The following is a 23,522-nucleotide window of genomic DNA, read 5'->3' on the forward strand; positions in this document are numbered from 1 at the left end:
CCACTAGGCCCTTCCTCCACACGCACAGGAGGTGCAGGGTTTCAGCAGACGGCCTCTTCTGTGCAAACAATTCCCTCAGGCCCTGTATAGTGGTCTTGCACACGACCAGCAGAGCTTCCCAGGCCCAACAGGGCTGACTGCCGTGACTGTGCGTTGTCTTCCAGGCCTGTGTTGTTGCCCGAAGCTTTCACTGCACAGTTGCCACCGGCTCCCGCTGTGCAGTTGCTCCTAAATCTTTATTGTGCTGGTGTAGGATCACACCGACCCTAACTGCTCAGCACATCACCAGCCTTTCATGATTAAGACCACAGAGGACAACTAGCAGAGGAGGAAAGAGCAGGTAAGAAGCCCTGCTCACTAGCTCCCCCTGCTGTCTAGCAGGCAGTACACAGGGAGAGAGAAAGAATAGCTAGACCTCTGTGGCCAACAACGGTCTGCGCCCTCTGCTCCTTCCCGATTTTCTTCTCTCTGGCGGTAGCTAAAGTACCAGGGCAAAAATCTGCCTTGATTTACACTTTTTGAGAGGGCCCCTCCTAAATATTTGGGCCCTAGGCCCATGCCTAGTTTGCCTATGCTTTAATCCTGCCCTGCTCTCACCTCTTCTTATAGGACATGCTAAAGTGCTCCGGCAAAGATTCCTTTAAAGAAGAACCTCCATTCCAGTTGTGAATCTAATGATGGACATGATGTGATGTTCTTTCTGGTGTCAATTGTGTTGTTTTCCTGCTGGCTGTATTTTCATTGCCTTCTAAATATTACGGTGGAGTTCCATCCATCATATGTTGATATCTTTGCTTGACAGCTTAATTGCCAGCTTTTCTATAAGCTATTTACGCTTACTGATGTGTTCCGGAAGTGTGATAGTTTATGATTCTTATAATTTTATTTTATTTATTGATTTATTTCGCCCGTTCTCCCAAAGGAGCCCAGAACGGGTTACAAGATTACATTCACGGCATAAGTTAAGACAAACTTTGGTGGGAAAACCAAGCTTGGTGTACATAGAGGTATACATTTCAGCTTTTACAGTATAGTCATGATATATAGATTTGGAGATATAGACAGTGGACATAGGGTGTTTCAAAAATTGCAGTATGTTCCGAGAAGACATAGTTTAAATTACATCATTTCCCGTATGGACATAGTCAACATAGGTAAAATAGCTTTGTAGGTTTCTTTCTATACATTGCATATGACTGAATAGTGTGAACTGGATCAAGTTTCAAGTTTATTAAAAATTTATTATAGCGCCTAATCAAGCTTCTAGGCGCTGTACAATATTAATAATACAGAGAATAGATACAATAAAAATAAATTATAAAATTAACAAAGATGGACAATACTAGGGGATGTTAGTACAACAAATTACTTGACTTACGAACATACAGCAAACATAAGGAGATGGGCAAGAACCACAATATTTGCAAGAAGAACATAGAAGGGAAGAACGGTAGGGAGGGTAAAATCAGAAGAGGATTGTTTTGTCCATAAAAGGGCAGTTTTTATCCAAAAGCATCCTGGAACAAAAAAGTTTTTAGACTAGATTTAAATCGATCTAATGCAGTTATTGCTCGTAGATGATTTGGCATAGAATTCTATAGGGTGGGTGCTGTAACAGCGAAATTGTTAGATCTCGTGGTGTTAACTAGCCTCAGTGATGGTATAGTGAGGAAATTCTGAGACATAGAGTGAAGAGTTTTGGATGGGTTATACGGAATAAGAAGTCTGTCGATAAACTCGGGCTGGTTATTTTTACAGATTTTAAATGTAAGGAGTAGGACTTTGTAATTGATTCTGTGTTCTACGGGTAGCCAATGTGCGTTGAACAGAAGGGGGGAAACATAATCGTATTTTTTTGCGTTGAAGATGATTTTAATCACTGTATTTTGTATTATCTGAAGGCGTCTTATTTCTTTTTGTTATGCCTTTGTAGAGGGCATTGCAATAATCTACACAGGAGATCACAAGTGAGTGAATTAGAGTATTCAAAGGTGCGGGTTCGAGTAGTTTGGAAAGTGAGTGGATAAATTCTTGCATCTGCATTATAGGGTTATTCCAAGTGAATCTGGAAGATGTACTAAGCCAAATCGACAAGTTAAAAAGTGATATATCACCTGGACCAGATGGTATACATCCCAGGGTACTAAAAGAACTCAAACATGAAATTGCTGATCTGTTACCTGTCGCTAAAATCGTCTGTAGTACCTGAAAATTGGAGGGTAGCTAATGTTATGCTGATTATTAAAAAGGGTTCCAGGGAGATCTGGGAAATTACAGACTGGTAAGCCTGACTTCAGTGCCGGGCAAAATGGTGGAAACAATTCTAAAAATTAAAATTATGGAACACGTAGACAAACATGATTTAATAAGACATGAGACATGATATATTATGAGGAGAATGATTAGAAAAAAAAAATTAGGAGCAGCAGCTTAAGTGTCCCAAGTTGGTCCTGGAGTACATGCTTGCTAGTCAGGTTTTCAGGATATTCACCATGAATATGCATGAAATTGATTTGCATACACTGCCTCCATTATATGCAAATCTCTTTCATGCATATTCATTAAGGATATCCTGAAAACTTGACCGACTAGGGGGTACTCCAGGACCAACTTAGATAACACTGCTCTAGAAGGCCACAGGCAAATCCTGATTTTTGGATCACAATGACCTTGAACTGTTAAGAACTCTAGTGCTGTGAACAGGCAGGATTTGTCACATCAAAATGCTTTTAGGGTGGACAAATCACCCTATACCAATCCTTTAAAATGATTTATATCCAATACAGTTGGAGCAATTTCTTAATTTACATGAAAGAGGAAAACCCTGACTGTTTTTTGTTTTTGGAGGTTAATTAATAAGGCGCACTATATATCTTTTTCTTGGGATTTAATTCCAATGATTTCCTCTATGTTTACTTGATATATATCGGTATTATCTCTCTAGACGTGGGCTTGATGGAATATCGAATTACTTAGAGATGTTTTTTTCTAATTTTTCCTCTAATTATTTTTCTTTGTATTTCCATATCCTGTATTCTTTGTAGAATTTTAATTATAAATATGCAATATATTTTTTTAAAAAAATGATTTATAATAGCAATAATGACCTGTACATTAAGTATTTCCTGTTAATTAATGGCCAGGTGGGCTTAAAGCACACAACCATGAATAACCAGGAAATGTTCCCCTCTCCCCTCAATTATTGCTTAATAACATCAGTTTAACTCTCATTAACAAAGGGTAGAAGAGGGGAAGACAAAACATGTGTGTGTATGTGTGTGTGTGTGTGTGTGTGTGTGTGTGTGTGTGTGTGTGTTTTTAAATTTTGGATAGTCAATGCATAGCATTCTCTGAGGGAAAAAGGAATACGTGTTGCATCAAAAGTAGGAAATCAAAGTTACTACAGCCCTTGGGACTGCAACTAGCAAGTTATAGGGTGACGGGACTAAATCGCGCGAGACATTGGCGCGCCGACAACTGAGCGCAAGGTTGACGGCACGCCAAAGAAAAGCACTATTTTAAAGGGCTCCGACGGGGGGTGTGGGCATTGCGCTGGTGTTGTGGGGGGTTTGGGGGGTTGTAACCTCCCCACATTATACTTAAAACTGAACTTTTTCCCTAAAAAACAGGCAAAAAGTTTGGTTTCAAGTATAATGAGGGGGGTTACAACCCCCCAAACCCCCCACAACGCCAGCGCGATGTCTGTTAAGTAAAATAGGGGGGTTCCCCACCAACACCCCCCGTCGGAACCCTTTAAAATAGTGCTTTTCTTTGGCGCACCGTCAACCTTGCGCTCAGTTGTCTGCGCTCAGTTGTCGGCGCACCGTTGTGTCGCGCGATTTTGTCTATGACCAAGTTATAGTTCACAAGTTTAACATGTTTGGTTTTTCTAGTGTTCCATAAAATTCTCAGTGGTACAAAGTGTTAAGTGGATTTACTAAAAAGAAATTAAAAAATGGTTTAAGAGATATTTGGAGCATTGAGATTAAGCATGAAATTACTGCATCTCAATGGCCACGAATTTGGTCTTGGAGGATGAAATGTACGGTGTCTGCATCTATGAGACAAACTTGGTTTTTTCTGTTACATAGAGCGTTGTGGACCCCTGTTAGGTTGCAAAAATTAGATAGTTCTTTGTCTAATAGATGTTGGCATTGCCATCTGGAAGCAGGAACTTTAGATCATTTATTGTTTCATTGCCCATATATTATGAATTTTTGGAAATCAATTTGGGACCAAATTAATAATTTATTAGAGAACCCAGTGGCATTATCCTATGATACTGTGATATTTGGTATGGGAATGAGAGCAAAAAGTCAGATTTCTGCTAACAACAATAAATTATTACTAATAATGACTGGGGTTGCCATTCAGCAAATTACGTATAATTGGAAGGATTGGAAGAGATTAAATTATAACTTTTGGTGGAACTCTTTATGCCATATCTTTAAAATGGAAAGATTTATTGCGTTACAAAAGGGATATTTTAAGAAATTTCAGGATGTGTGGAAACCATTAACAAAATATTGTAAAGATTAATTGAAATTGTTTCCCTTATATTTATCAATTTAAGGTGTAGGGAGGGGGGAATTCTATTATTACATGTTTTATATGATAATGGAATATATGGGTGGAAGGGATGGGTAAGAGGAAGGGATAAGAATTTATATGTTCTCACTAATCATTTCATATTCGCCGGACCTGGTCGATCCACCCATCATCAATCATTCTTCGCCTTCCCTTCAATCAAAGGCGGCACTCAAAAAAGATTCCTCAGCAAAGACCCAGAACTGAGCCAACTGGTGAAAACATCTACCTCCTACATGCAATTCAGGAAGCTCCTAAAAACATCCTTAGATCGGAAGCTACCTCAAATGCTAACCTAGCTTGTCACTCGTGACATAGCCCACTGACACTGCTCCTTTGTAAGCTCAACTGCTTTCCTCTAAACATTACAGTTTACCAATGTTGCTAAGTTACATAGCAGCCCCTTGTCTTAACCTATATATTCTGTCAACCTCCTTTGTAATAATAATAATTTATTTTTGATATACTGCCATATCAAAAGTTCTAGGCAGTTCACAACATTCAAGCCTATTACATACAATGCAGATGAATACATCAAATTAAAATACATCTAAAAAATTTGGTGAGATTAAATGCATACAATATAATAACTTTTATTTTTTATTTTTTTTTATTTTTGTATACCGCCATACCCAAAGAGTTCTAGGCGGTTCACATTTGTTTATCAAAAAAAAAAAATTACAAGTGGTTCACAACAATTGAACAATGTTAGAAGCGACGAAGTAGTTGTGGTCAGAGGGGGGGTGGGGAGGATTGAGTGGGTAGGCTGGGTAGAGAGGTGGAAGGGGAAAGGAGGAGGTTGTGGTTCATTGGAGAGGGGTGTTAGGTGTCTTGTCCATGGAATAGGTGAGTTTTGAGAGATTTTCTAAACCCGAGGTAGGTGGGGGCCTCAAGGACAATTTGGGCTAGCCATGGGTTCAGTTTGGCAACCTGGAAGGATAAAACGGTATTAAGTTGAAAAACAAGATACATTAAGATACCAGCCTGTTAAATAGTTGTGTCTTTATCTGTTTTCTAAAATCAAGATAAGAGGAAGCTTCTAATATCATTTTTGCAAGCCATGTATTCAATTTGGCGGCCTGAAATGAGAAGGTTCTCTCGAGGAACTTCTTGTAATGACAAGATTTTGTAGAGGGATATGCAAACAGATGGACTCTTCGTGGACTCTTATTAGTGTAACTCAGGGCAAAATGAGGAGTAAGATAACCTGGTAACATACCAAAAACTGCTGCTATGTCATATTGTAGCTCGCTGACACTGGTCAGTTTTTCCTCGGTTGTAAACCGCATTGAACCACAAGGCTTATGCGATATATAAATACAAATTTATGTTGTTATATAAATTCTTACAAAACAAGGAGAGTTTTCCAATAGGTTCCACAGCAAGAGGGAGACAACCAAAATCAAAACAGAACTGTGGAAACGATGATCTCAAAAACCAGTTTATTGTAAACAGTTAAAAGTCTTCACAAATAAAAGCGAAACGAATACTTGACCAATCCAAGTAATACACAGTAAAAGGTCTGTGACGATTGCCACTATTGGCTGCGTTCCGTATTTATCACACCGTATTTTGGATGCATTTTAACATTCCTATCTCTTGTGGCTCAACCAGTATGGACCCCGGAAGAAGGTTGTTCTATACCGAAACACGGACCATGTCGGGTCCATATAAATTCTTACTCCATACAGCAGCACAGTGCAAAATCATTTCAATGTGCATCAACTGCCTGAAAAATCTTGAATCCGGTTGTAGACTCCATTTCTCTTTCTCCGACAGCAGAAAAATGTTTCCGTCAGTGTTTTAATAGCAGACGTGACCTCATCATTGCAACGTGAGCATGACAGGACTCCAAAGATTCTGTCAGAGCAGCAAATCACTGTGACTGTCAGCTCCAAACAAAGATGTCCTCTGTAGGATGTTGGACTGTGAAATACTACAAAATACATCCCCAAGACAGGTTTGCTTGACAGACTTCTCCTTTCTGGCAAGTGCTTCAGGAAATAAGAGTGAGCATTTCTGGGTTTCAGCTCTACATCTCTTTCTGCAGCTTAGTCAACAGGAGGAGACACTAGCTGCAGTTTGCCAAGGGATCTTATTGGTTGGGTTGAGTTGGATTCCCAAACTAATGTCAGGAATAATCGGAGTTAAGTATCTTAATGCTCTGAATAGGATTTAAATGCTGATGGGACCTCTAGATCTTAAGCTAATGCGATTTTACACTGTGTCCTTACAAAATAAACTGCAAAAGTAAAGCAAGAGGATGCCAGCTAGGATATCCGAGATAAAGCTCCAGGCCATTCAGACTCAATTCCCAGGGCAATGTACTCACAAGAAAAATGATCTGCTTACACCACTTTGGGTGATAGATGGAGGTATATGTGGCAACCGAACATGTAAATAGCAGGTTTAGCAATTTTTGAAAAGCCTCTACTGGCGTGTGTGTCTGCGGAAGGCACAATTTTCCAAGGGATGAATTCTGGGTGTGGTTTGGGCAGGTCTGCAACGTATGGAAGCACAGGGATGCACTCGTTGGTACATTCTAGCATAGTGACGTACAGTAATGAGATGATGATTTGGGGGTTTTAAAAAAAATCTTTGATATTTTTTATGCAACGTTTGTTTTTGTTTGAGTGTACACTTCTCCCTCCGTATTCGCGGTTTCGATTATTCACGGTTTTTAGCTTACTGGCTCCTCCCCCCCAAATGACATCAGCTTGCATAGAGAAAATCGCCAATTCCCGGCACTTTCTTCACCGTGTTTTGCCTCTCCTTCAGGAACAGGCCAGGTCGCCCACCATGCTATTCGCGGTTTCACCGCATTCACGATGGTTTTTAATAGAAAACAGTGAATAACATATGAAAGAGTTATTCACGGTTTTTCTGTATTTGCGGTTCTGTTAATCCCCTATCACAGCGAAGACGGAGGGAGAAGTGTAATTCATAGTAGTAGTGTGAAGAGTTTCAGTCTTTGGGAAGCAGAGCTCAGATTGTGATGTCACAATGCCTCATTCCACCAATAAGAGCCAACCTCATCCATGATGTCACAATGGCTTGATTGTAGCAGTTTAACCGTTCCCTTAACTGTATCCACCACATTCTGCTTGTCTGTTTAGATTGTAAGCTCTTTGGAGCAGGGACTGTCTTCTTTGTGACTCTGTACAGCGCTGCATACGTCTGGTACCACTATAGAAATACACTTCTCCCTCCGTATTCACAGTTTCAGCATTCGCAGTTTCGATTATTCACATTTTTTAGCTTGCTGGCTCCTCCCCCCAAATGACATCAGCTTGCCCGACATGACAGAGCAAATCAGGGCAGTAGAAGGCCGCGAAGCAGTGTGTTTAGAGTGCTGCGGCCGCTGCTGGAGTCAGGACATTTGTCGGGAAGGGGGCGGCAAGGGACTAAGGGAGCCGGCCAGACTGCAGGGACGGTGCGTGGCAGCCTCAACAGCATGTAGGCGAGTGGCACGTGAAGGAGTTTGAACAGGTGGTGGCAGTTTCGCTCAGAGGAATGGCTGGAGGGTATGGTGCCAGTGCTGCAGGTGTCCCATGCAGGTAAAAATACTCAAAGGAGGGGGAGAGGGAAAGGGGGGCTGCTTTGGGGGAGGGGTGTGCTGGGAGGCAGACAGCTTTGCTTGGGGGGGAGACAGAAGGGGGGCCACGGAAGACAGTCAGGGAGGAACTGGAGGGGGAGAGGGAAAGGGGGCTGCTTTGGGGGAGGGGTGTGCTGGGAGGCAGACAGCTTTGCTTAGGGGGGAGACAGAAGGGGGGCCATGGAGAGACAGTCAGGGAAGAACTGGAGGGGGAGAGGGAAAGGGGGCTGCTTTGGGGGAGGAGTGTGTTGGAGGGGAGACAGAAGGGGGCCATGGAGAAACAGTCAGGGAGGAACTGGAGGGGGAGAGGGAAAGGGGGCTGCTTTCTAGCACCCGTTAATGTAACGGGCTTTAACACTAGTACGCCATATTTACCATACTGTCCGCTATACTATGTTGGCCCTGCTATGATCTCTCATACCGTGTTTGCCACGCGTTTGCCAATCCATGTCTTCCATGCTGTTTTGTCACGCATGCTTGCCTAACCATTGTTGCTAGTAATGTCATACTGTGGTAGCCATGCTTTGTAATACTAAGGGGTCCTTTTATTAAGGTGGGAAATTTCATGGCGACATCAGAAAATATTTCTTCACCGAAAGGGTAGTTGACCACAACAGGTAATTGAGGCCAGCAACGTGCCAGATTTTAAGAAAAGATGGGATTGGCTTGTGAGATCTCTTCATGGAGGTAGTTAGGGGGTGGGTCATTAAGTTTGCAGACTAGATGGGCCGTTGCTCTTTTCTGCCGTCATTTTCTATGTTTTTTTTAACTGATTTAGCACACACGAAAGATTAGTGCACGCTAAATCCTAAGGCTCCCATAGAATATAATGGATGCCTCAGCATTTAGCATGCGCTTAAATCGGTTAGCAAACCGTAATAAAAGGACCTGTTTATTTTGCTACCTTTTACTGAAGTATGCTTGCCAGGCTATGTCTCATCACACCATGCTTTATAAACTTTGGGCTCCTTTTATCAAGCCGCACTAGTGGTTTAACAAGAGTAATAGCATGCGTTAAACCGCCAGCCGCGCTAGCTGCTAACGCCTGCCTTGAGCAGGTGTTAGTTTTTTGGCCAGCGCGGGGGGGTTAGCGCGTGATGAAACGTCCCACGCGCTAACCCTGCCATCTTTGTCAGACTTGCCTCAGGTACACTAGACTGCGAGTCCACTGAGACAGACAGGGAAAAATGTTTGAGTTTCAAGTAAACCATTCTGAGCTCCCCTGGAAGAACGGTGTAGAAAACGGAATAAATAAATACGTGTATTTTACTGTATACTCTAACGCGTGTACTTCTGAACTCTGCCCATGCTTCTCCCACTCGGTCAAACCGCTTACTCGTACACTGGTCAGTATTTGATTTGGCCATTTGTGTGAATATGTGGATCAATACACAGAAAATTACCCCCATGGGAGCCAATTTTGCCACTTTCTCGTGTATTGGTCAAAACAGATCTATCTCCAACAAGCTAAAATAACATTTTTTTTTTTTTTTTTTTTACTGAGAATGTAATTAAAAAGCAATCCTAAAATTTCTTTTTTTTTAATCACCTGTTTTGGAGTTTAGATAGAACTCCTGCAAAAGCCAGAGTTCTCAGCAACTCTTGGTGGGAAGAAATTGCCTTTCTTTTCTTTATGCTTTGCCAGTTTATCTCCATGGCTGAGTTGAGAAACTAGGGTCACACCTGTCCTGTTTCGTATGCAAGGAGTACATACGAGTAGAACTCAGGTATGGGAAAGTTTATTTTTGGTGAGGGTGGAGAAGTTGGGTACACATTTGGTTTTCATAATTGCTATTGTTTGTGCTTTATACTTTCTTAAGCCATCGGTGTTTTTGTTACACGGGTAGGCAGGGTTGAAATGGCCTCTCTATGCCTTTGCTTAGGGTTATACTTATAACTACTGCTTTGCACAGGTTACCCCTCCTGCATTCTTTGTTTTGGGAGTGACTCCTAGTCTATGAGTCATCTCTGTGACTGCTTACTTATCCAGGTTACCCTCTTAGGGCTAGATGCAGTAAAGCCATCGATCGTCGCAAAACCTGTTTTCACAGCTTTAGCGATGATCGCTTCTGATGCACAAAACAGCTCACCGCGTGCTTTCGCCCTCTATCGCCCATTTTCTGATCCGGCCATGCAAATTAGCTAAAACCTCATGCGATTGATGTACTAACATCGCTTGGCAATGCAAAAAAAAACAAATAAAACCCCCAAACAACCCAAAACCTTGGGATTTTAGTTATCGGAAAAAACTGACAGGTTGTCGGTAACTTTGTTACCGTATAGAGCAAATAGGGTATATCACGGATGTTTCAAGAAATTTAGAAAAAACTTAAGATATTTCTGTTCTAGATAATGCGTTCCCGTGTGAATCAATGTAAAGAACTATCTTTTGTTTTCTAAACAACCCATTTACTTTAGGCAAGGAACAGACGTATCATAATTGTAGGTCATCAGATCATATGACCCCTTATAATCTTTATATTAATCACCTGCGCCTGTCCCATCCCACCTATTGTATATGAAAACTTCAAAAACTGCGTATGCAGATGTGTACTTTATAAATACTATGTTAAGACCAAAAATTAAAAAAAAACATTAATCACACAAATATAGATCTTAAATCACATGTAGAGAAGAAAAGCAACACTTATCTTTGATGGTGTAACCCTTAGACCAGCACTGGTCCATGCCAGGGGTAGGGAACTCCGGTCCTTGAGAGCCGTATTCCAGTCGGGTTTTCAGGATTTCCCCAATGAATATGCATGAAATCTATTTGCATGCATGCATATTCATTGGGGAAATCCTGAAAACCCAACTGGAATACGGCTCTCGAGGACCGGAGTTCCCTACCCCTGGGTTACACCATCGAAGATAAGTGTTGCTTTTCCTCTCTACATGTGATTTAATGATCTATATTTGTGTGATTAATGTTTTTTATTTTTGGTCTTAACATCATAGTATTTCTAAAGTACACATCTCCCTCTGTATCCCATGTGCATGCAAACTTGGTAGCGCATCGATAGCTGTTCCACAATCGGCCAACAGTGATCCAGTCAGTGTTATCGACTGAGATTAGTGCATCTAGCCCTTGGTCCTTTTGTTTGGGGTTGTAACTGCCTCTATATCTAGGATACTCCTTCCCCTTGCCTTTATTTACATAGGAACTTACCCGCCAATATTCAGCCTATGGTGATCAGCTAATTTAAATGTGCAGGCTGAATCTGACCTGGAAATTCAATGCCGGCTAAATCCAGGTACCACCAGCATTGAAATATCCAGGTCACAGGCAGCTGCTGGAAATTTTTTTGGGCAACAACCAATGCTCAAACTGGTGCTCAGAAAAAGCTAGGACAGCCATTTTTGCTGTCCTAAGCTTATCTGGTCATTTACATGGTTAGTGCAATGAAAATCACTGTGTTACTTTCCCCGTTCTTGTCTTATTTAAGTTGTATTTGCTATGCAGGGCAGACAACTTACCCTGCAGCCATAACATTCTGCTACTCTGCAGATAAGGATTTTGTCTACTGCTGACATGTTTCCTGAACAAAATAAAACAAGATATATGGAGTGGAGAACACATTCATCAGTATGAAATGTGTTGATTTGATTCTTATATACTGTGGGACTCATTTTCAAAAAAGTAGGCATTTTCAGAACTGACTTAGATGTCTTTCTGGTCATTTTGTCTAAATCTTAAGGGGGCATGTTAGAGACATGTTTTGGGTGGGATTAGGGCAGGCTTAGCACTTAAGATGTTTTACAGCGATAATCAAACATTTTACAAATCGTACAGAGCACAATTTGGACGTTTTGGGCTAGATCTGTTTTTAAATGAATAAAGGCTAGAAAGGTATCCAAACTGAGCAGAAGACCACTAGAGGGATGAAAATATGGCCTCCACAACTCCTCCAGTGGTCACTGACACCCCTCCCATCCCAAAATATCTGCACGAAACAGTACATATCTGTCTCTGTGACAGCTGCAGATACTATGGCCAGTTCTAAGCAGAGCTGCAAGCAGGTCTCTGGAGTAGCGTGGTGGGCAGTGCAGTGGACTGCAGAGAAGAGGACACAGGCCTATATGTCACCCTAACTAGTACACTTCTGATGGAAACCAACCAAAAACCCACTGTGCTGCCATATAGATGACTGTTGCAGGCATAAGGGTTTTTGGGATGGTAGACAGGTGGAAACAGTTGGTTTTCAGGAAGTTTTGGAGGGATCAGCATATAATGTACAGGGGTTGTGAGATATGTACTTGGCACCCTTAATGTGAAGTTCACAGCAGTGACCCCTAAAGTACCCCACTTACTGGCATGATTGTGTGGCCAATCCATTAAAAATGCTAGTCCCTCCTATATGCAAATGGATTGATTTGGACGTTCTTAATTTGGACCTTTTTTTTTTTTAATAATGGCAAAAAATGCTAGATGCCTAGCTGGGCCATTTTTGAAACAAAATGGGCATTTTCTCAAAATGTGCAAAGTCAGACTTAGACATCCTATCGAAAATGCTCCTTCATCATATTATACTTGCCCAGACTGACTGACAATCATTGTCTCTTTGAAGGCTGATTATCTCCAAAAATGTGGAAAGCCCCTCACATTCCCAATATGGAAACTCCCAACCCCCCCCCCAAAAAAAAGAGAATAGTTTTTGATAAAGTTAGCATCTAATAACAAAGGCATTACAAGGTGTTATAAAATAGAATATGTCTAAAATTGGAAAAAAAAAGATAACAGCAGATCCCTTGTGTCTATCTTTTAAAAATGAAATAGATTCTCATATATAACTGAAGAAGCAAAACATGTTTTCCATTTCACTTTTATGACCTTTAAAACTGTGCTTTCATAAATCACAGCGGGAAATATGGAACTGTAATTTTTTTTTTTTTAGCAAAGTAATTCATCTGTTAGAAAGTATACAGTATTTTAGCTAATACGATACTGACACCTAGTGGAATTCATGTAACAACACATGTCTCAAAATCTTCCAATGAGGAAAAGTAATACAGATTTCTGAACACAGCACGGCATTTCATTTTATTCTCTGCCGTAGGAACAAAGCTTTTTGAGGACAGATCAAAGAAATAGAATTAAATGTGAGATGACATGTGAAATGTACTGTGTCCCCTCCAGTGGCATAGCGAGAATGAGCGGCGTCCCTCCCCCACCCTCTTCTCCGCTCCCTGCTTCTTCCCGACCCCCCCTGCTGTGCGTATGCACCCCTTCCCCTGTACCTTTTAAATTTTCCTGGCGCAAGCATCACAAACTTGCTGCCGCGTCCCTCTGAGAGAACTGACACAGACATGGGCAGCAAGTTCGTGATACTGCTTGCACTGGGAAAATTAAAGAGGTACAAGGGAAGAGAAGGGGCTTACGTGCGTGCCGGGGGAGGGGTGGCGGAGAGGACAAGTGCTGGTGCCCCTACCAAGATGGCGCCCGGTGCAGACCGCCTCTGGTCCCCTCTATTAAAACGGTCCAAACAAAACTATTAAGGGACCGAGATAGAAAAGAAACATTTCTTATCCATCTAGTACTATAGATACAGAACCCACAAGGTATTCCACTCAATGTTCCTGCCTTATTTGTCCACTTTAATACTCTTGCAAACCCCTGCACAAGCACTGCTCCCCTTACTGAGCACTGTCTTCTTATGTCCCTGGAGCAATGGAGGGTTGACTTGCCCAGAATCACTAGTAGAAACAGTGTGAATCAAATTCAGTACCCTTTCCCACTGCATTTTCCATTAGGCTACTCCATGGTATAAATGTGCAGGACAGTTTCTTTCAATTGAAAGGAAGCTCAGGAATGAGGAGGCATAGGATGAAGGTGCAAAACAGACTCAGGAGTATCCTAAGGAAATACTTCTTTACATAAAGGGTTGTGGATGTGTGGAATGGCTTCCCAGTGGAGGTGATGGAGACAAGGACTGTATCTGAATTCAAGAAAGAGTGGGACAAGCACAGAGAATCTCTAAAGGAGAGGAAGGAATATTATTGCCAGTAATCGGTAGGGATGGACAGACTGGAGAGGGCCATTTGTTCTTTATCTGCAATCATTTTCTCTATTTCTGGGTAAAAGTATGAAAGGTTTGAAGCCAGATACGTAAAATTTGCAACAACACAGAATTAAATCTGCTGAAAAGTTTTATGATTTACGACTGGGGCAACCCCAGGTAAAATTAGCTTTTAAAAATGTAGGGTGTTACTGCTGATATAGGTTAAGATGATGCCAAGCTGTGTGGTAGACTGGTGTGAACATTTCTAATCCATCTAGTACTACAGATCCGGAACCCTAAATGAAAAATACCAATGCAGGCTCTATGGAGACGTTTAGCGCGTGCGGTATTGTAGCTAGCGGAGCCCTGAGTGGTGTGGCTGAGCTGAGATCCGTAGGTTAATGATGAAGAATTTATCCTGCAATGACCCTTAGACCAGCAGTAACTCAAACATCCATACCACTGAGATCAGTTTAACATTTTACTAAATTAATTCACACATATTCCAATCTGCAAATATAATTAAAAGGACAACAATTTTCTTCTGTAATTCATTAAGACAAGAAGTAAACACAAATCGAGTTTTGTAGCATCTGTTTCTCAAGAATCAAAAAGGAAATGCTACTCGATACAATAAAAGCACCACAACACAGTTACAAAATAGGTCTTTTGTTTCCCTTTCCACATATATAAAAGACAACATACTTCCCAAACTAGGTTTCATATCATTCCATAGCTCATTAAAATAAAACTATAAAATTCTCTAAATTTACACTAAGGTCAGACAAGGCCTGGAATACGGTGCATCCAAGCAGAAACCCCCAACTATCAGTGCCAACGAAAAACATTTTAAAAAGTCAAAAGAAACCCCTCTTTTCCAAAACGAGCAAATTCTGAAATAATGGTGCTGCCTCACGATAAGGAGTTAAGGGCTTTGTTCGGGTGAAGGAGGGGGAAAGGATATGTAGGCTTCTAGGTTTAGTTTGTATCAAGCTTAGCCATTTCCTGCACATAGATCCCTATACTTTCACTGTCAAAAAGCACAAAATAAACAGTCTTGATTGAAGATGCCATCGTTGACACAAAATAGCCGGAGATCGCTTTCAGGATCAGTTGTGCAGCGGTCTGCTTTGGGAAGCCGTTTCTATGAAGGCAAAAATATGAAAGATTAAAAAACAACAACAACCCAGGACAGGATATAATTCAGTATTAGGCTGTGACCAAAATGCAACATAAACCATCAAAAATTACAAAGACTAGGGGACGCTCAATTAAGTTACTTTTAAAACAAATAGCAGGAAATATTTTTTCACTCAGAGAATAGTTAAGCTCTGCAACGCGTTGCTGGCGCATGTGGTAAGAGGGGTTAACTAAGCTAGTTTTAAAAAAAGGTTTGGACAAGTTCCTGGAGGAAAAATCCATAGTCTGCTATTGAGACAGACACGGGGGAAGTCACTGCTTGCCCTGGGATTGGAAGCATGGAATGTTGCTACTTTTTGGGATTCCAAAATCTTGCTATTCTTTGGGATTCTGTATGGGAGTATGTTAACCAGGTCTCTCAAACAACTGGCAAAAAAATCACAGTTGTAAAAAAAAAAGAAAAAGTCCACCGAAACACCAGAGGCAGCATCCTGAACCGCAAATCCTCCCTCCCTCAAGCCCCCAAGCAACTACCAATCCTCCTCTCTTCTGGCCCCCCTCCTTCCCCGAAGCACCAGCGTGGCAGTGGTCCTGAGCCGCAAAGCGCTCCTCCCTTAAGCCCCCAAGCAGCTACAAACCCCCCCTCCCTCCCACCCCTAAGCACCAGCGTGGCAATGGTCCTGATCTGCAAAGCCCTCCTCCCTCTTTCAAGCCCCAAAGTGGCAGAAACAGGTGGCGGTCCTGAGCCGCAAATTCCCTCGCTCCCTCCCTCCCCCGAGTGCAGATGGTCAGCAGGAGACAGCCTCAAAACAGGCTGCTTGCGGCCAGCCCTGGCAGGGCCTTTCCTCCAATGCACATTCTCACCACATTCTCTGGCAACGATTTTCCAAAGTTTAAATTCGAGTTGAGTGAACTGCTGCTTAAAAACAGCGCTAGCGGGCTATGCTCAGAAGCAATGCACTATCCGCGTGCCCTGCGTACACCACCCATGTGATAAAATACATTTTTTCCTTCGTGCAGGGACCTTGTTTGGGAGTACAGTCGTGCTCTGTGGATTAACATGAGATCCCTTATGTCCTGCAAAATAGGTGATGGTAAGGGCTGACACACTAATTCTGAAATTACCAGGTAGCAATTAATAAGGAATGCCAAATTACGGCCTCAGCACATGGATAACCCAAATGCTAAAAACAGCGTAGGTCACTTTTTAGCGCAGCTTAGTAAAAGGGCCCCATAATGAGGGCGTCACGGTGAACTCTGTGTGTGATTGTTTTTAATGTGTTATTACTATGTATGATTTTATATGATCTATAAAAGATTAAAATAAATCAAAAAATAAATCAAGATTTGAAAGCAAATGGAAGATATTTACACTTATTGCAGGTTTCCAGGTCTTGCTGTGTCTTGTCAGGTAGAACCGAAATTTCAGCTATCGTGCTGTGGCTTTCTTCAGGGTATGGTGTGAGCTCTTCAGTTTGTCTTTATATAGTAGATCCTCAAACCCGATTGGTTGGGGCCTAAATTTTGGTGGGAAAGTCAGTTGGTCACATGATGGCTGAAACGTTGGTTCTACCTGACAAGAGATAACGAGATCAGAAAAATTGTATATAATACTGCTCATACTGGACAATACATATCAGTATTGGAAGCCCAACAGACTTGAAGGGCTCTGGCCTCAGAATCGGAGCCTACGCACAGCAGTGAATCACAAACTGAGAAGATCTGCGTAGTTTATACAGCTCCTACTCCAATCATTGGCCAGCAATTAAATTTTTTTGAAAATTTTTTTTAAAGCAATTTAATAAAGCTAAAACCCTTCCAACTTTAAAGGGATATTATGCATATGTAGTAGCCAGGATTTGAAAAAATGGGAAACCAAAAAGACTTATCTCAGAACTTGACTTGTCTTTATAACATGTTCAGTCACCAGTGCTGGCCAATGATTGGAGTAGGAGCTGTATAAACTACGCGGATCTTCTCAGTTTGTGATTCACTGCTGTGCGTAGGCTCCGATTCTGAGGCCAGAGCCCTTCAAGTCTGTTGGGCTTCCAATACTGATATGTATTGTCCAGTATGAGCAGTATTATATACAATTTTTCTGATTACGTTATATGCTGCTGGGGTAACTAGTTTTAAGAGATAACGAGACCCTGAAACCTGCAGTAACCATGCTCAGCTGCGGAAACCCTGAGAGAATATATAACCCAGTTTCACTGGCAGGACATCTTTAAACTCATCAGAGACTTCCATTCTACGAGCAAAAGAGACCAACTGATTTTACCACCACAATTCAAATTTGTGAGCAACTGAATTTCCCATCAAAATTCAAGCCCCAACCAATCGGGTTTGAGAACCTACTACTTGTATATAAACAAAATTCAGACCTCAAAGCATACCCTGAAGAAAACCACAGCGAGACCCCGACACCTGCAATAAGCATGATGCCAGATATGGAAACCCTGAGATATTGATGTATTCTGGCTTTTAAACCCGCTCCTTTTGAATCCTTCCCAGATGTGCACATTTGCTCTCCCGTGTCCATCAACACCTGAAACCAAGAGGAAAATGCTCTGACCAAAATGTCATTTCTAAAGGGTGAGAGGTTAAAAACCCAGTTCATGCTTCAGTTACAGCACTTCCTGATTTAACATGCTCAAAACCTGAAAAGAGTAAGGACTGAGCCTTAAACTGAGGACACTTCCTTCTTGGCCAAGCCTGAAAGCCTGTACAATGTATAGGGCTAAACTTCTGTGACCAGAACAATGATCTAAGCCCGTAGGGAAACAAACCAAAAATTATTCCATGAGAATCAATCAGGGACAAATGATTGAATGAAAAAAACAGAACAGCAAAACTTAAAATAATTTCACAGATTGTATGGAAACATCATTTTATATTTTATTACAAAATAATAAAGAAAGTCCTACGGAAGTGAGCGAAATAATAATCCAAGTAGTCTTGGTAATACCAATCATATAATAAAAAGACTTGGACTCGTATAGTGAAGTTAATTTCCCTCCAATTACAACCTGATTTACTTCCTTGGCATTGCTTCTCTTGTAATCCCCTTCTTGGATCATAACTGAGAATGAAGGCTTTTCATGAGAGTTCAGCAGGGGATATCTGTGAAACAGATGTTTGGACAGGACATCACGTGTGTCCGAGTTGGGCTTGACACAATTACTTTTCAGCTTTCAAATGACTTTTTTACTGGATGACAAAATGTAAACATTATTCTTTTGTTTTTCTTAACGATTGCTGCATTGTCACGACAATATTTACCTTCTCAATATTCAAAATGAAATCAATGCATTTACAAACTGTCGAACGTGGTTGTTTCAAAACTGCATTACTATAACTCTGCTTATTAGCCTTCCTTATTATATTTTCTGTAGTCTATAAAAGAAACGACCTCCCAGAAAGAAAGACCGATTTAGTGTGAATTTAGAACTGATTTTTATCCACAGCTGAGCCTTTATCATTTCAAACGAAAAGAAGCCGAAATCGAGGTGACCAAAATACACTGAGTGATGAATCTCAGCACTAGCTGGCTAAGGAGGGTGTCAGGTCAAAAGCGCGCACGCAGACAACTGAGCGCAATGCGGAGGTGCGCGCCGAAGAAAATGACTGCTTTAAAGGGCTCCGAAAGGGGGTGTGGGGGGGGAACACCCCTCTTTACTTTATACAGATCGCGCCGCGTTGTGGGGGGTTGTAACCCCCCCCACATTTTACTGAAAACTTCACTTTTTCCCTAAAAAACAGGGAAACAGTTCAGTTTCCAGTATAATGAGGGCGGTTACAACCTCCCAAACCCCCCACAACGCCGCTGCGATCTGTATTAAGTAAAGTGGGGGGGGGGGGTTCCCCAACAAAACCCCCCGTCGGAGCCCCTAAAAACACTCTTTTTCTTCGGCGCGCGCTTCCGTCTTGCGCTCAGTTGTCGGCGCGCGCCTTTGTCTTCGGCGGTTTTGTCTATGAACCGCTAAGGAGTCCTTTTGCTAAGCTGCAGTAACATGTGGCCTTAGCATGTCCTTACGTGGGTTTTTCTCCAAGCTCTAAGTCCAAACTCCTAACACAAGGGTGGTGTACCAGGAGGCTGAAAGGATTTGCACTGAATATGTCTTGCATTATAAAATGTGCCTCACAGAACCTCAGACAACAGGTTTCAAAGTAGTCCTTACCTGCCACTTCCAATTGAAGGGAAAGCGATAGACTTCAGCTTCTTCTCATCTGCCAAGGCCAAGCAGTTCTTCACCGTCTTCTCCAACATTTCTTCACACTTGTCTGAGCCCCAGCTGGGGCTATTACAGTGTATCACAAACTTAGCCGGCAACCCATGACCCGCGCTGAGAGCCGCTAATTAGAAACAGCAAAAAGTGAATTTAATTACTTGGATTTTGCTGAGCTTAAAAATGTACTCCAGAAATATGTATGCTATGTGAAATTCTGATTGCTATGACATTAAGCATAACATCTAGACAGTTCTGAAATCCGAACTGATGCTTTGTGTTATATTCCAAAACGCACAAGCAGAAGGCATGACCACACACTCTGAATTAATTTGCAGTATTTCTAGCTGAAAACTCTTTGCAGTTAGCTGACGTCAAACCTTAAGCAAAACACAATTTTTTCTAAATTCTTTGCGTGAGTCACAGGATATGTTTCAGTATAATGGAAAAGAGCTCTGTAGACCTAGCTGTGGTTTGACAAATAGCAAATCATGGGGCCTTTTTACTAGAGAGCATTAAACAATTTATACTGTACACTTCCCCCTCCCCATTCGTGCTTTCTGTACTCGCGATTTCACATAATCGTGATTTTTTTTTGGGGGGGAGGGGTAAACCCCCCCCATATTTTTGCCTTCCCCCCGGCATCCCGCCCTTACCTGGTGGTCTAGCGGGCTTTCGGGGCAGGAGCGATCTTCCTACGCTCCTGCCCCATGTAGATCGCCAATAGGAAATGGCTGCCGTGAGCTCCCGCCGTAGTCTCGAGAGACTACGGGAACTCCCAGCAGCCATTTCCTCATGGCGATCTGCACGAGGCAGGAGCGTAGGAAGATCGCTCCTGCCCCGAAAGCCCTCTAGACCACCAGGTAAGGCCGGGAAGGCGGCAGGGAAGGAAAAAATATGGGGTTTTAAAAAGTTTAGACTGTTTTTTTTTTTATTTTCCCCCTCCCCAGAAAAAAATCACGATTATCTGAAACCGCAAATGGAGAAACCGCGAATGGGGAGTGTACTGCTTTTTCAGTGTGGTTACAATCAAAGTGGTAGACACTTGCCCAGAATCCACAAGGAGCTGCAGTGGGAGTTGAACTCGCAGCCTCAGGGTGCTGAGGCAGCGCTAGTTTTTATTGGCCCCCAAATGTGGGCACTGTTCATAGAATTGAGTCCTACATATGCCAAATAAAAAGTACACTGACAGTCAGTTCTACAAAACACAGTAGATGACGGCAGATAAAGACCCAAACGGCTCCCCCTTCTGCTTCTATTCCTTTCTCTCCTCTCTTCTACCTTCCAAAGTATTTAGATCAATGCTGTCTTGTTAAAATGTTTATTTTATTTTTCTTTCCAGCTTATGATTTATCTTTAATCTTATCTATTGTTTTGCCTTTTGTCTTTGTTTTGTTCTATTTCTATCATTTAAATTTCTCCCCCTTCTGCTTCTATTCCTTTCTCTCCTCTCTTCTACCTTCCAAAGTATTTAGATCAATGCTGTCTTGTTAAAATGTTTATTTTATTTTTATTTTTCCTCTAACTCTACTTTTCACTTCTCTATTACCCTCCACGTACTTTAGTTAGATTGTGAGCCTTCGGGACAGTAAGGGAATTTTTCAAGTACCTTTCTTATTTCTAATCTTAATGTATATTTTCTGTAAACCGCTTAGAACCTAACGGATGTAGCGGTATATAAGAAATAAATTACATTACATTACATTACATTCCATCTAGTCTGCCCAACCTGATTCAATTTTCTTCTCCTTAGCTATTTCTGGGCCAGGATCTAAAGCTCTGCCTGGTACTGTTCTTAGGTTCCAGCTAGTGAAACATAGCACAGAGCTTCATTTTATGATTTCCAGAATAGAAGTAAAGTTGTAAGTCTTCAAAGCCTTACCTCCTGCTATATCCAATGGTCCATTCTTTTTTCGAAGCTCATTAATGGAATCTGTAAATTCCTTGCCACCTTTCTTCTCTAACGCATTCCCTAGAGGACAAGATTATTATTTTTCTAAACTTCTGTACATTTGAGTTTTCAAAACATTTTGGGTTTTTTTCCCCCTCCATATGTTTTATGCACAACTGCAAAATAAGATCTTTCCCATATTGCAGCCTCTCTCTCTATACTATTGTTTTCTTGGTAGCAATATGATGCCAAAATGTGACACACTTCCTGGGATGTGGCCACTAGATTTTTACAAAGAAAACCAATTTCAGAATAATTTGAAAAATGGAATCTATGCCAAATGTATAACAACATCTGTGTGCAACAGCTTTGGATTGACCCAACGAAGATTTCAAAGCCTACAATGCATCCTATGCATGACTGGTTTATTTGCAAAATAAGCAGATAATAAATGATTCAAATACTTGACAGTTATACACTTAGCATGGCTGTTGGCACTGTTAGAGAGTCATTTTATTAAACTTTTCCCACATGCAAAGCCTGTTTTACATGCAGAAAGGGCTTTTATACAAATGGACAACTACAAATTAGCATAAAAAGTACAGAGGGAAGTATGCAGCTACTTTTAGGCATTCCTGGGGGTAGAGTCTGGGTGGAGCAGAGGCCGAGTTGAGATGTATGCACATATTTTATAAAAAATATGTGCACATATTTACTCTTTTTGAGCACACAGTTTGTGCATCAGCATTTGTATGTTAATGAGGCTGGCTCGGGGAGCTTATTTTATAAAGGCACATAGGCACCTATATAACTTTTACAAAAAAGGCAACGTTTTGGACTTTCCTATATATGTCCTCTTATAAAATGAACTCTGTATTGTTTGCTAAGTTCACAGTTCCATTAATTTATAAGTCTATATGGAGTCAGATCTTCTACAGCTGGCAAACGTAAGCATTCGAGACCAGATTCTTTAACTAGGTGCTTTCTTCAAGCAAAAGAGTTGCTACAATAAATTTAACCACATAAAAAGGAGAAAGTCTAGACAGCATATTCTCCTTTAGAAATCTTCTGATTTCTCCTGCAAAGGAAAGATGTGAACTGTACAGCATTATTAGGAAGCTGAAAATTAGCTTTTGAATTAACTTTAGATCTTATTTTGCAGTTTCAATGTAAAATCAAATTTCCAACATTGGATATGCTTTCAATATGCATAAAAAGCAACTTCAGTAAGCAGACTGAAGATCTCATTTACTGTAAATAACTTAAGACAGCATTTAGAAAAATATGCATAGCAAAGTGGCATCCCAAAAGGAATGGCAATCCCGATGAGCTCCATTTATTTTCACCGAAAAAACAATGGGGTCCCACTTTGGAAAACTGTGAAGAACTGGTACTAGAAAAGAATTTTAAAAGATAATTCTATTACCAGTTAACACAGAGCGAGAAATATTCCTGTTGTTAGCTCTTTTTTTTTTTTTTTTTAGGAAGTGATATGTGTCTTAACATTTTTGAGAGCTCCTTCGATTTGGTTTTTTTCCGGAATCTAAGCAGATTGAGGTGCACCTGCTTTCATACTGATCCTTGTTATAAAGGATTCTACTACACTGATATACAATCGTGCAACAGTAAGGCATTCAGCAACAGAATGGAACTGCTTTCTCTGAAGAGACCATCTACAGCAGGGGTCTCAAAGTCCCACCTTGAGGGCCGCGATCCATTCGGGTTTTCAGGATTTCCCCAATGAATATGCATTGAAAGCAGTGCATGCACATAGATCTCATGCATATTCATTCGGGAAATCCTGAAAACCCGAATGGATTGCAGCCCTCAAGGAGGGACTTTGAGACCCCTGATCTACAGTGATCTGCCTAGAGCAGGCTTTCTCATACCAGTCAATGGAGCACACCAAGTTATAAGAGCCAGCTCTGTTAATAATAATAATAATAACAGTTTATATACCGCAGTACCATGAAGTTCTATGCGGTTTACAAAAGAATAAAAGAAGGTACAAATTGATTGAACTTAAGAGGTGAAAGCAAGTGATTGATAGGTCAAGAGAACCGTTATTGAGGAGAAAGAGA

The 23,522-nt window shown here is 41.3% G+C and overlaps 1 protein-coding gene across 5 annotated transcripts in view; it reads right to left on the bottom strand.

Annotated features, from left to right (window-relative positions):
- Positions 1–14,648: 14,648 nt before the first annotated feature.
- The window catches only part of LOC117351564 (core histone macro-H2A.1), a 52,411-nt gene continuing 43,537 nt past the window's right edge, over positions 14,649–23,522 (bottom strand). For all 5 annotated transcript variants that reach the window (XM_033926981.1, XM_033926978.1, XM_033926983.1 and 2 more), the window contains exons 7-9: positions 21,433–21,522; positions 19,503–19,677; positions 14,649–15,325 (exon numbers count right to left, since the gene is read on the bottom strand). In XM_033926981.1, the coding sequence (XP_033782872.1) occupies positions 15,160–15,325; positions 19,503–19,677; positions 21,433–21,522 (431 nt within the window). In that variant the 3' untranslated portion in view covers positions 14,649–15,159. The remainder of the gene's footprint in view (positions 15,326–19,502; positions 19,678–21,432; positions 21,523–23,522) is intronic.

Source organism: Geotrypetes seraphini, chromosome 18 (assembly GCF_902459505.1).
Source record: "Geotrypetes seraphini chromosome 18, aGeoSer1.1, whole genome shotgun sequence".
Lineage (NCBI taxonomy): Eukaryota > Metazoa > Chordata > Amphibia > Gymnophiona > Dermophiidae > Geotrypetes > Geotrypetes seraphini.